The 14,380-nt window shown below is 42.6% G+C and overlaps 1 protein-coding gene across 1 annotated transcript in view; it reads left to right on the top strand.

The window, feature by feature from the left end:
* Nucleotides 1–9,295: 9,295 nt before the first annotated feature.
* The window catches only part of RABEP1 (rabaptin, RAB GTPase binding effector protein 1), a 68,421-nt gene continuing 63,336 nt past the window's right edge, over nucleotides 9,296–14,380 (top strand). Inside the window, exon 1 of the mRNA XM_011237032.3 lies at nucleotides 9,296–9,299. Within this exon, the coding sequence (XP_011235334.2) occupies nucleotides 9,296–9,299 (4 nt within the window). The remainder of the gene's footprint in view (nucleotides 9,300–14,380) is intronic.

Here is a 14,380-nt window from a genome sequence, read left to right as displayed (position 1 = left end):
CCGCCTTCCTTCTTCCTTTCCTTCCTTTCCCAGTTTTTATTTATTTATTTGATACAGATCACAAGCAGGGGGAGCAGGAGAGGGAGAAGTAGGCTCCCCATGGGGCAGGGAGGGCAATGCTGGGCTCCATCCCAGGACTGGGATCATGACCGGGGATGTGGGGCTGGATCCCAGGACTCTGAGATCATGACCTGAGCCAAAGGCAGACGTTGAGCTGACTGAGCCACCCAGGCGTCCCTGACTTCATTTTCTTGTGAGATTGTGAGTGTTGAGAAGCCCCTGTGCAGATAGATGCTAAGTGAGCGTGGGAGAGAATGTGGCGGAACTCTAGGGACTCGCTGTAGATTTGGACTGGATGAACCTCAGAACTTTAGGGTAGGAGGGACTGTTTCCCTGTCACCTACACGGTCAGTCTGGCTCCGAAGGTCTCAGCCCTGTGAATTCATAGCAGATCTCTCACCTACGTCACTGTTGGGCTCTCGGGCCACATAATTCATCGTTGTGGATATTGTACGGTGTTGAGCAGTATCTCTGGCCTCCACCCGGTGGGTGTCAGTACCCCTCCCCTCAGGTCATGACAACCAGAAACGTTTCCCACATTGCCAGATGTCCTCTGGGGAGCAAAGTCACCTCCAGCTGAGAACCACTGGTTTCTAACAGAATGCTTTAGAGTGCCTCTGTACCATTCTGATACAAAATTATACACACAATTAAAAGAAAAAACTAACAGCATAAAACTCTTAGTGTAAAGAAAATTATAATTAAGTAGTGAGCTTCACGTGAGTAAACAGTGTGACTAACAGAGCACCCCTAGGAGGTGGTATTACACCTGTTTGTAATTCCCATGTAGGTGACGCATGAGTCTCCTGTATTAATCTCCCCTGTTAATTACGTACAGTCACAGGGAGATCTCTCTAGGTCTTAGCAGGACAATATTNTTTGGCCCCCCCTGCCCCCCCCCCCCCGCTAATATTAACATCAGTGCTCTCTCCTTGAAATGTTTACCTGTTGGTTTCCTGTGTCCCCTTCCGGGGACATATAATTAATTATCTTGTAGGCAGGATAGCTATTTATCAAAATTTAGATCCCTCTTACGTATGACCTTGATGTTTCTGAAAAGCTCATAAATAATGCATTCAACTTTCCTTATATATAAACTATAAACCCTTGTGTTTTCCTTATATATTTATGAAGAACTTTTTTTTTTTTTTAAGATTTTATTTATTTATTTGACAGAGATAGAGACAGCCAGCGAGAGAGGAAACACAAGCAGGGGGAGTGGGAGAGGAAGAAGCAGGCTCATAGCGGAGGAGCCTGATGTGGCTCGATCCCAGAACGCTGGGATCATGCCCTGAGCCGAAGGCAGACGCTTAACCGCTGTGCCACCCAGGCGCCCCTGAAGAACTTTTTTCTGATAAATAACTCCTAATGTCAGTTCTGTAGCTGTAGGTAGCCTTTTTACAACACACGGGTAGGGAGTCAGAAAATGACATATTTTAGATTTTCTGTGTTATAGTGAAGTACACTGTGTACATAGGGAATTTGAATTTACAGTATAATAAAACATGATTCTAAGAGAGGTTTGATTTTTCCCCTATAAATGATAAATCTTAAGAATATTCTAAACTGGGGCGCCTGGGTGGCTCAGTTGATTAAATGTCTGCCTTCAGTTCGGGTCACAATCTCAGGGCCCTGGGATCGAGTCCCACATCAGGCACCCTGCTCGGTGGGGAGCCTGCTTCTCTGTCTCCCTCTGTTCCTCTCCCCGCTGTGCGCGATCCATCTCTCTCTCTCTCTCTGTCAGATTTAAAAAAGAATATTCTAAACCAGTGACCATTTTATATTAAAGGAATTTGTAGTGATCAGAAACAAATTTTTTATTCAGTAGTTCTCCGTTGTGAATTATATGTGTGAATATGTAAAATGCCCCATTATCTGGAATGGTGGAGGAGTGAGGGAGGAGGAGCACGAGGGCTGGGAGGGGCAGAGGGAGAGGGAGCATCTTAAGCAGACTCCCCCACTGAGTACGGAGCCACGCAGGGCTCAGTCTCCTGACCCTGAGATCATGACCTCAGCCGAAATCAAGAGTTGGGTGCTTAACCAAATGAGCCACCCAGGTGCCCTGGAATGATGTTTTATGGGCGTGTTATTTTTCAGCTAATTTAGAGGTAAGCCTTCCAACACAGAAGAGGAGAGACTTAAAAAATAAACTTACAGTCCTTTGTGTGGAACATTTTAAACACTTAAAAAGTAAAAAGTTTAGTAGGTGGACCCACCACCCTCCCTCCACGTGTCATGACCGTCAGTGTGTAGCCCGTCTTGTTTGTCTATAATCGCCTCCTACTTCCTCTCCTGGATTTTTAAATAGCAAATCTCAGACATCTATGATTTCATTTGGAAACATTTCAGTGTCTGTGTAAACAGCCACAATACTATTATCACAGCTAAACACAGTTAACAGTCATTCTTTATCATGACACAAAATATCCAGTCAGGGTGGACATTTCCCCAGTTGTCTCAGTTTAAACAATTGAGTTTGTTCAAATCAGAATCCAGAATAAGGGCCATTAAAATTGGTTGATCTGTCTTGTTCTTTTCCCCCCTTGTAATTTATTTGTCGATGACCATTCTGTGGCACGTTTGCCCCTATGACTTCCTAATTGCATCCTTATTCTGGTGTTCTCCATATTCTTCTGTCTTCTGTGTTTCCTCTAAATTGGAAGTTGGATCTAAAGTCATACTCAGATCTAGGTTTTTTTGGTATGTTATGTGGTTTTTGGTGTTTTGTGTGTGTGGGTGGGTGGGTGGTGGATTTCTTTTGCTTTTTAAAGACCATCCCATAGTGGTAGCATGTACCTCCCTCAGGGGGCACAAAATGTCTGGTTGGCTCTTTTCGAGGTGTGAGGACCATTGATGACCATTTCCTAGATGCCTCCATTCATTAGGGTTTGTCCGATGGTAATTACCAGCTGGAGTACTTCTGTACGGAAGACTGCTCCTTGTAAATTCTGCTTGAGTTTGCGTAGGAAACGGAGAATAAAGGAGTGATACTTGTCCCTGGTAGGTTTTCAAAGTAATGACTTGGTTGCCTAGAATCCTTCAAAGGTGACCAATCAGGTTTTTTTTCCTTTATATATCAAGAATATGTGGATTTAAATAATCTATATTTGTGTTTTCCTTCATTTTTTTTTTTTTTAAGATTTTATTATTTGACAGAGACAGCGAGAGAGGGAACACAAGCAGGGGGAGTGGGAGAGGGAGAAGCAGGCTACCCCACCCCGACCTCCACCTCTGCGGTCACGTGGCCATCCTCTCTGTGTCTGTAGCACAACTCGTGTTTCTTAAAAAGGTACATATGGATTGCATTTAGGACCCACTGGATAATCCGGGATAAACTCCTCAAGGTCCTTAATCATGTCTTTGGACATAGAAGTTTAATATTTGTAGGTTCTGAGGATTAGGAAATGAATATATCTAGAGGGGGAGGGGTGCTTTGATGTTCAAATGATCTCTTTTGGCCACTGTGTTCTCTAAGACTCCTAAGTCCTTTGATACAATCCCAACAGATGCCACAACGTTTCAGCTTTGTCTCGTAACCTTCCTGTCCAGGCCTGGAATTAGTCATTTTTTCCAAGGAGCTCTGGTTCCTTTTAGTGGGAAACAGTATATAGAGGCCACATTTTGGGTGCTCGGAGCATAGCATGTATTTTTCTTAGCAGCTTTTCCAAAATAAATTACACTTACCCTGTTTCCTTCAACAAAATGCACTGGACATCATTAAAAATTTTTTTTTTTTTTTTTTTTTTTTTTTTTAAGTAGGCTCCATGCCCAGCATGGAGCCCGGTGTGGGGTCTGGACTTATGACCTTGAGATGAAGACCTGAGCTGAAATCAAGAGTTGGACACTTAACTGACTGAGCTGCCCAGGAGCCCCCATCATTAAATCTTCTATCAATGATTTATTACTATGAGTATCAGTTTTAGGACTGAGCTGTAAGCTGGTGACTTTTCCAGTGCTGCTGAATTTCAGAATTAGATTTGTTTGCTTTTATACTAAACGTACGAAATTTCAGCTCAGTTCTAGTCATTGTTCTTTGTTTCTCTGTGACCCAGCCTTCCTTGCTGTCAGTGGGGTCTGTTTCTCACTTACAAGGTTTTTCAGCATACTCTCTGCATTCCTGCCTAAACTCTGCTTTTTCCATATCCTTTGTTTTCTGACGCCAAGAACACTAAGGGTTATTAGGAGATAAAATTGGAGCTTACAAAGTATTGTATTAAGTCGGATGGGAAGAGAAGTCTACTTCTGAGCTAAGCCTTGAAATACGTGAGTTTTTCATTCCTTTGAACCCTGCAGACTTTGGTGGGAGGACATGGTGGTGATAGTATGTGGAGGTGGTCAGAGTTGCCAGACTGCTAGTTACAGCTTTACTAAAGGTGTTCATGTTTTTGAATTAGAAAACCATTCAAAGTTTAACCAATGGCATTTAAAAAAAAAAAGTTTATTGGGATGCCTGGGTGGTTCAGTCCGTGAAGCATCTGCCTTCAGCTCAGATCATGATCCCAGGGTCCTGGAATTGAATCCCATGTCAGGCTCTGCTCAGTGGGGAGCCTGCTTCTCCCTCTGCCTGCAGCTGCCCCTGCTTGTGCGCTCTCTCTCTCTCTTTCTCTGAAAAATAAATAAATAAACAAAATCTTCAAAAAAATAATAAATGTGGAAAGACCATTGAAAAGTTGGTGGGCAGCCATTGATACGGTGGTTGTCCGCTACAGCCGTGGTCTGCAGGGGGTAGAGAGCTCGCACAGGAGTGTGAGAGTGTGAGTTCGTGAGTTCGTGCGCTGCGTCCGTCATCACAGAATGCCCGCGGAACTGAGCGAGGTGCTCAGTGTCTTAGTGAATTTTGCATTCTGGCACAGACTTCTTAGCTCCTTAGGGCAGTTAAAGTCTGTGGGCCAAGTTCGGGCAGCATGTGTGCCTGTGAAAGCACGGGGAGGGAGGGAACCTGGGGTTTTAAGATTACCGACCTCAGGGTCTAAGTCAGCTGCGGAGGATGGGGATAATTGAAGCAGGCTGGCAAATTGGGAGAACTAGAGAGGGTAGGAGAATTAGGGGTCAAGACGAGCGCTCGGAATAGCCAGGGTGCCGGCTAGCCCTCCAGAACAGTGCTGGCCGATAGGGATGTCACGTCAGCCAAAGAGTGTAACGTTACTTTTTCTAGTTGCCACATTAAAAGAGTAAAAAACCAAAACAGGAACTCCAAATGGAAAAACAGGTGACATTAACTTTTTAAAACAACAGCTATATTGAGATTCCTTTCACATGCGATCAAGTTCACCCATTTTAAACTGGACAGTTCTCTGGTTTTTAGAATTTCCACAGAGCCATGCGCCCATCACCACCGATTTCTAGAACAATTTTCTCACCCGAAAAAGAATCCCCACACCATCTGCAGTCACTGCCCACCGCTCCCCACTCTCCCTGGTACCCACTTTCCTACTCTTAGTCTCTCTGGATCCTCTTATTTTCGTATTATCTTAGTTAATACATAGAATCATGTTGTGTGTAGCTTTTGGTGTCTGGCGTCTTTCAGTTAGTATAATGTTTTCAAGGGCCATCCATCTTATAGCATGTATCAGTACTTCTTTTTTTTTTTTTTAGGTTTATTTAATTTTTTAAATTAAATAAGCTGTATACCCATCTTGGGGCTTGAACTCACGACCCTGAAATCAGGAGTTGCACGTTCCTCTGACTGAGCCAGGCAGGCACCCCTGTACTGTGTTCCTTTAATGGACAAACAATATTCTGTTGTATGAATACCACATTTTGTTGATGCATTCATCAGTTGATGAACATTGGGCTTCCTTGTTTGGCTGTTATGAATAATGCTGTGAACATTGGTGTACAGCTTTCCATGGAAATTAATTTTTTTTTAAAGATTTTATTTATTTATTTGACAAAGATAGAGACAGCCAGCGAGAGAGGGAACACAAGCAGGGGGAGTGGGAGAGGAAGAAGCAGGCTCATAGCGGAGGAGCCTGATGTGGGGCTCGATCCCATAACGCTGGGATCATGCCCTGAGCCGAAGGCAGACGCCCAACTGCTGTGCCACTCAGGCGCCCCTCCATGGAAATTAATTTTAATAATGTATTTTATTTACCGCAGTATATTCCAGATGATTTTTACATGTGATCACTATAAAAATTAAGGTATTTTAGATATTTTTGTTCAAAGGTTTCAGAATTCCGTATTTATTTCATACTTAACATATTTAACTCAGTTTAGACCTTTTCAGGCGTGCAGTCGCCTCATGAGGCTGGTGGCTGCCCAGGTGGGAAGCACAAGCCCAGAAGGAGCTCCAGGGGACTCCTGTGCTGTGTGGGAAAAGTGACTGTTTTCTGCAAACTCGAGACATTTGCTCGCTCACTCGCTCCTGCATACGTATGCTTACTGCCTTGCTGCCTTTGTCCTTGATTATTCCCAGCGAAGTACACTTCTCTCCTTTGCTTCTCCAGGTCCTTGCTGTCTTTTCAAGTCTTGACTGATGTTCCTCTGCACAGATGGGCTTAGCCACTGTAGCTCACTTCTTTGTTCACGTGTTTTTCTAGGAAATGCTTAGTGAACACCTTCTGTGGGCCCGTCGCAATTCTAGGTGTTGGAAAGGTAGCAATGAGCAGGACGTAGGAGGTCTGTTTCCACTGTTTCTAGCAAGGAACAATACTTAAATATTCAGAGAGAATTTCAGAGGAGTGTTGCAAGGATAGTAACATCGGCCTGACAAGGAAATCACTTCTGTCCCAAGCACTGATTTATTCTTGTGATTTTTAACTCCTACCTCAGTAAAGTTTTTAAAATAGTTCACATACAATGAAATTTAATAACTTTTAACTCTGTAGATCCGTGAGTTTTTCACAAACACAGGCAGTTCTGTAACCATCACCATAACCATGTTATAGAACATTTTACTCCCCCAGATTGGCTCGTGCCCCTACAGTTTAACCCCTACCCGGCTTCTGGGGAAGCACTCATCTCCTTCCTGTCACTATAATTTGGCCTACTCTAGAATTTCATATAAGTGCGATCCTACTTTTTGTGTTTGGTTTCTTTCACTGGGCATGACGTTCTTGAGATTTTATCCCTGTCGTGTGTGTTAGGAGGCAGTCCTTTTAGTTGCTGAGTAAGCATTTCATTGTATGGGTACATCATTATTTGTCCATTTTTAGGGGGTATTTGGCCTGTTTTCAACTTTTGGCTTTTGTGAGTAAAGCTGCCGCGAGCATTTGTATACAAATCTTTGTGTGGATGTATGTTTTTATTTGTGGGATTGTGGGATAGCTGGATTGTATGGTAAGTGTGCATTTATAAGACACAGCCAAACTTTTCCAAAGCGATTGCACTGTTCTGCATTCCCACCAGCAGCCTTACCAACACTTGGTAAATTCAAGCCCAAAATAAGGATTGAATTAACTTCATTGATTCTGAAGTTTTTTTTTTTTTAAAGATTTTATTTATTTATTCGACAGAGATAGAGACAGCCAGCGAGAGAGGGAACACAAGCAGGGGGAGTGGGAGAGGAAGAAGCAGGCTCCTAGTGGAGCAGGGAGCCCGATGCGGGGCTCGATCCCAGGACCCTAGGATACAGCCCTGAGCCAAAGGCAGATGCTTAACGACTGAGCCACCCAGGAGCCCCAGTACTGAATTTTTAAAAGTCCGAATCCCGGTCCTGAAGTGGTAGGACATAGTTCTACTTATGAATGCCACTAGAATTCTAGGCAGAAAACTGAATTCTTTTCGCCATTTTGTTAAGTGAGCCTGATACTGAGTTTTGAGTAGCCTTCTTTGTCTTGTAAGTGGCAACTAAACTATTTAAATATCCAGAGTTAGAAAATAGATCTGCTGATCAGTCCATTGGCCATCGTGCTTTTTCATCTGGCTTGTTCTGCGGTGCTGGAAACACTTGGAAAATAGTACAGACTGAGTAGGTAACGGTCCATCTCTATCCATGCATACTTGACTCCACTGTTGAACACCAGCGTTTGACGGGTACGGTGATTGGACTAAATGTAATCAGAAATTAAGATGATTTGGGGCGCCTGGGTGGCACAGCGGTTAAGCGTCTGCCTTCGGCTCAGGGCGTGATCCCGGCGTTGTGGGATCGAGCCCCACATCAGGCTCCTCTGCTATGAGCCTGCTTCTTCCTCTCCCACTCCCCTTGCTTGTGTTCCCTCTCTCGCTGGCTGTCTCTATCTCTGTCGAATAAATAAGATCTTTAAAAAAAAAAAAAAGAAATTAAGATGATTTAAAGATTACCTGGTCAAGTGCACGTAATGATGCCTGAACTTACCATATATCTTGACTGGTATTCAGAAACGTTCAGAGTTTATTTCAGCCACATAATTGGCTTATTTCTGAAGTTATCCTTGTTTGGCAACTATTGGAGACTTTTTTCATGGTGTACATTGTATATGCCCAAGTGGGAACACATGGTGGAACATAGCTTTATGGACTTAGAGTAATGTAGGAATGGAGCCTGGAATGTGGTTTAGACTTCATTGTTGGCCTACTGAACGTTCACTGAAATCCCTATTTTTTTGTTCAGTTACTCCTGTATTTTTTACTTTCTGTCAAAGCTTTGTTTACATGTTTGTCTCAATTGATAACTTTGCTTGAATATAATTTCTGGAACATTGAAAAAAAATAGATGGTTTGAACAAGTGGTTTGAGAATTTTTAGAAATATAGTGATTTTGTAATTATCACTAGGAAGACTTTCTAGAAAAAGTTGAGCCAAATGAACATCTCTATTTTAAAGATTTATTTATTCATTAGAGAGAGGGCAGTGGGGGTAGAGAGAGAGAGAGAGAATCTCCAGCAGACTCCCCACTGAGCATGGAGCCCAACTTGGGGCTCGATCTCATGACCTGATATCGTGACCTGAGCTGAAATCAGGAGTTGGATGCTTAACGTGACTGAGCCACCCAGGTGCCCCTTTACTTATTTATTTATTTTAGCAGGATTTTGAACCTGCAACTCTTAAATTCTGAAGTGAACAGTAACTGTCATTGGAGCGGTTATTGTATGTGGGTTGCTTTTGTATGATGGCATTTCTAATCCTCAGAGCCTGTGATACTCTTCAAAACGGGTGTCATCTTTATTTTAATGAAATCTTGGAAAGGTTGAGCTTTTGCCCCAGTTCATATAATGAGAGCGTGGCTTTGGGTTGAAGCAGTTTTCTGACTCCAAAATTGTAGATAGATTATCTCTGAATTTTCATAAGTGTTTGACTACACTGTTACCAAATCATGGGTAAGGTGAAGAAGTGTGATTTGTTACAATGGTAGTTGGAATGAATTTGTAGCTAATAGAGCAATCCTCCACCCAGATCTCGAGTGATGTGCTGGAGAGCTCTCTCTTTGGTTCTGACTTAAAACTCTGTTTTAAGAACAAAAACAAAAACAGAACTCTGCAAGGAGGCTGAAAGTGCGCTGGGTATTGGTTGGAGGGAGTCTTGGCTTAAGAAGTTCAGGCAAAAAGGGTTTAAGGACCGTGTTAGATTATGTTAATCTCGTGGGGTAAGAATGGGAGTGTGGGCTTGTCTCCAAAGAAAGCTGGGGCCAACCTGTAGAATGTTCTTAAGGAAGTAGCCCTCCAGATACAATGTTTCTGCTAGACTCTGTGCAGGTGATGCGGGTCAGAGTGTCCTATTTTATTTAGAATTTTGACTGTAGCATGTGGGGACAGCAACTGAGATAGTGAAGAATTTAGGAATTATTAAAGGGTCCGGAGGTGTTTCACCTGGAGGAGAAAGGAGAGGACAGGTGTGAGATAGCAGACATGAGACATTTTCCTAATTCTGTAGGGCAGAACTAAGATCTCAAAGGAAGCCGGTTTAGGGTTGTATGACTAAAAATAGATCTTACAGATGACCCATGACCGGAGGGAGGGGGAAGGATCATCTGATATCTGTGAATGGTGGAACGACTGCTCTGTGAGGCAGTGAAATGAGTTGCTAGTTTTAGGTTCCAGTGGAAGCCGTGGGACTACCGGTCTGTGGTGTTGTGGGAGTGGGGTCCTGTATGAGTTAGGAATTGGTGCTCTTCAGACTGTTTTGACCTCTGTCTGCAGTAAGAAACACATTTCCCGTTACAAGCCGTGTAAATGTGTGAGCATCTGAAATACAGATTTCATGAAATAACGTAAACCCAGATTGTGTTGCTGATAGTTTCTGTTCTTTTTCATTAGTTTTAAAAAGCGGGTTGCTAATCACTAAATTTAACAACTCATTAACGGATTGAGGCTCAGTCCGAAATGCACTGACTAATCTCTCAAACCCTTGCAGACCTGTGGTCTTGTGATCGATTGCTCTACTCCGTAACCCGTAACCCGTAACTGAGCGTTCGACCCACAAGATTCCCTCCACACTGCAGGTGCCTGGTGACTGTTGATCGGTTTTGATGGTCAGCATTGTTAGGGAGGCTGAAAATGAGAACAGACTCTTACGTCTGGATTCCTCTCACCTCTGCCCCCAGCCCCACCCCCAAATCAGGTTTTCCATCGTTTCTTTTCTTTAATTCATCGCTCCCTTTTTGGAGAATCTTCCTGAATACTTCATTGTTTTTCCTGCTGTGAACATTTGGTGCTAGTTTGTTCTTTCACTTAGTATCTTTCCTGGGTTCGTAATAATGTCTTCAGTTGGCTTTCTTATTTGAAACCCATGATCTTAAAAGTGTTCTTCTATCTGAAGTATTTTGACACCTAATTGCTTTGAGAGTTGCAAAAAAGAAAAAAAAAAGAAGAAAGACAAAGTAAGGTTTTTCAGTTTGATTCACAAAAGGAAGGGCTGAGAAGCGGTTCTGTGTAGACGTCTTAACCAGATGGAGTTCTGTGGCAGAACTGGTTTATCCGAGTAAGTGGACAAGGTAAAAGGATGCAGGTTTTTAAAGTTGCCAAAGTCAGATGCTTTGGAGATGATAGAAAGTGAAATGGGATTGTGTGAAAGGACAGCTTTCTGTGGTACTAAAGAATTGTGATTGTTCAGTCATTTGGACAAAGTGATTCCCAAATGCCACGTCTGTTTGCTCTAATACTGTGAAACCTTTGGTAACGGTGGTCCGTTACCTGCTTGTGGATGTGGTCTGTCTGCGATGAGGATTCCCTGCTAGCCCTCCCCGCTGGACTTGGCCTCTCCCTTCTCCTGAGGCGTGCTGAGAACTTGTAGATTTACTTAAATGTTAGCCTGAACAAAGCACAGCTTAGTGGGTAGATTTAGTGTGATAATTATCATTTTTAGTAATTCCTAAAAGAAGTTGTACGTCATCAGTTTTTAGGGCACCGAGAGAAGGCAGTTTACTAGCTGGAAGGCCACTTCTGAAACAGGATTTAAGAGATTATATTTTTTTTTAGGAAATTTATCTGGTTTAACAAATTGTCTTGGGAAAATTAAGTGTAGCTTATAAAAAATGATTAGTATGTTAAAACATTTTAAGACCATTGGGATAAATTATGTGCACTTTTTATAAGCAGAGAGATTGAGATGTAGTGGTAAGATACAGTTATAATGATTAAAAAAAAAGATGAAGCACTTAATTACCTTTTTAATTGAAATCAATGTGCTCAATGTAATTTATTATTGTAGTTTTTGGTTCAGAGAGGCAACCACTCTGAATGTAATTTGGCATATTCTTTCCAGTCTTTTTTTTTTCCTATGCATTTTTTGCATAGCTCATATTGGGTTGTGTAATTTTGTATCTTGTTCTTTTTATTTAATATAATTTTTCTGGCTTGATATTATTCCATTGGGTGGATATTCCTACCATACTTAATAATTTCGTTTTACCCAAAGAGACACAAATTAAGACTTTTGAGTTAAAATGTTCAGATTCTCTTGTTCTACTGAAGTTATGTGTTGTTGTTTTATTTTTTTAGGTGTTTTCTTGGGTCTTGAACATCTTTAAACAAAGAGATACGGTTGTAGTAATATTTGACTTAGACTGGTTTTCTTCGATTGCTTATGTCTCATCAAACTAATACGGTTTGGGACTTAGAAATATTTTTAAGTTATTACATGTTCTCTCATTCATATCAGGATTAGGGAAGGAAATATATCTAAGAATTATGGAGCCTTTCCTTCATTTATTTGCCATATTATTCTTTTTTCTTTTTCCTTTCTGTATGGTTGCTTATTTCAGACATTTTGAGTAATTGATGTAATAATGTTTCCCTTTGGGTGTCAAGCATTAAAAATAGCCATTGCATAAGATAGTTTTCCCCTTTTTTCTTTCTTTCTTTTTTCCTTTTTAATTTTTTTTAGAGAGTGTGCGTGTGTGCAGGGGAGGGATGTGCAGAGGGGGAGAGAGAGGGAGACAGAGACAGAGAATCTTAAGCAAACCCCCATGTGGGGTTCAATCTCACAACCCTGATATCATGACCTGAGGCAAAATCAAGGGTCAGCCACTCAACCAGCTGAGCCACCCAGGAGCCCCAAGCTTTTATTTTTATGTAACCTCTACACGCAGTGTGGGGCTTGAACTCACAACCCTGAGATCAGGAGTTTCACACTCTTCTAACCAAGCCAGCCAGGCGCCCACTTTTTCTTACCATCCAGATGAAGGTAACAGCGTGTAGAATGCGTGGAGTGGTTCAGGAAGGCAGAGATACCAGCAGCTCCAACTGCTGAGTTACGGAAGGCTTAATGTTGTTGAAGGCTGGCATTAGTACTGATGTTTTGTTCATGGTGCTGTGAGGATACAGGTCACAGGGAAGGGTCTGAGCTGGAAGTCCAGGCATGGGAACTGAGTCAGGGTCATGAGGCTGGAGTGACTTCTGGTCTTCTGTGGCTACATACAAAGTCACCTGATCATTCTGCCTTTTTCCCTTATTCGTTAAATAAATACCACTAGTTTAGGGGCACCTGGGTGGCTCAGTCGTTAAGCATCTGCCTTTGGCTCAGGGCGTGATCCCAGGGTCCTGGGATCGAGCCCCGCATCAGGCTCCTCTGCTGGGAGCCTGCTTCTCCCTCTCCCACTCCCCCTGCTTGTGTTCCCTCTCTCGCTGGCTGTACCTCTGTCTAAATAAATAAATAAAATCTTAAAAAAAAATAAAAAACTAAGTACCATTAGTTTAATAATTACAGCTAATTTTCTGAGTGCCAGGCTAAGTATTTGTAACATGAACTGTTAGCTAGTTATTGTGAACTTGGTAGTGACCATGTTAGAAAAATAGTGTAGTACTTTGTGTGATGAGAGCTCTTTTCAGCTTGCTTTGTGGCGGGTCGCTAATGCATTAGGGCATGCCCGTTTGCAGACTTCTCTGCTGTCTTATGCACGGTGAATGGATTTTTCCAGATACGGCAGTAGAGGCAATCTTTCCTTTCAGCTGTCTTGGCCTCCCCTTTGCCGTAGAATTGCAGTAGGTTAGAAGAACTTGAGGTGGGTTTAAATGTGTTTAATTAAAAAACAAATGAGAGTAAGGGAGCTGGTATATCCTCAAAGGGATCATGATTCCTGGAATTGAAAACTGTCCCAGAGCCAGAGAGAGGCAGCCAGACCTGCGGGTGCGGGCCAGAGCCCGGACGGGGTTGGGAGTGCTGGAGGCGCACTTAATTTTGGCTGCAGTTTTGGTTTTTTTGTTTTTGTTTTTAAGATTGATTTATTTAAGAGAGAGAGAGCCTGGAGCAGGGGGAGGGGCAGAGGGAGAGGGAGACAAGCAGACTCCCCGCTGAGCTCAGAGCTGGATTCAGGGCTCCACTCCAGGACCCTGAGATCACGACCTTGGCTGAAATCCAGAGTCAGACACTTCACCAACTGAGTCCCCCAGGCGCCCCTTGGCTGCAGTTTTAAAGGCTGCATTTTAGTTTTTATTGATTCATTCGCTTCAGTTCCTATATGTTGAAAGGTGTGGCCACTTTTGTGCGTGTTTTGGGATGGTAGGAGTGGGGTGGGAGTGTGTGTGTTAGGGAAAAGGAAGGACACAGGGATCTTGCGTTTTCTTTTTTCTTGATTCCCCTGAGTCAGTCCGGACCTCATGCTGTAATCAGTAGCTAACCGTAATGTCAAAATGTTAAGTGAAAAGCTTGTTTATTTAACAGTTGGGATTTGGGCAATAAAAATACCAAGAGAAATAAATAGCACAGATAACAAGCTTCCTTGGAGATTTCAGATAGTAAGTACGTGATAACTGCAGATTTTCCCCCTCTAATAGATTCTCCATCCCTCTTTTTCTCTAAAAGTTATCAAATGTTCACATGACCAGATGTCATTCTTTGCTGTGACCTAAAGACCCTAGATAGTTGCTTCTCAAAATGACACCTTACCTTTAATAGCAGACAGTGGAGCTCAAACAGCAGTCCCTCCCCTTTCTGACCCGGATTGTAGCCATAGTGTCGGATC

Source organism: Ailuropoda melanoleuca, chromosome 17, assembly GCF_002007445.2.
Source record: "Ailuropoda melanoleuca isolate Jingjing chromosome 17, ASM200744v2, whole genome shotgun sequence".
Classification (NCBI taxonomy): domain Eukaryota; kingdom Metazoa; phylum Chordata; class Mammalia; order Carnivora; family Ursidae; genus Ailuropoda; species Ailuropoda melanoleuca.
The sequence above is the reverse complement of the archived record's forward strand: the minus strand, read 5'-3'. Positions and strand labels throughout refer to the sequence as shown.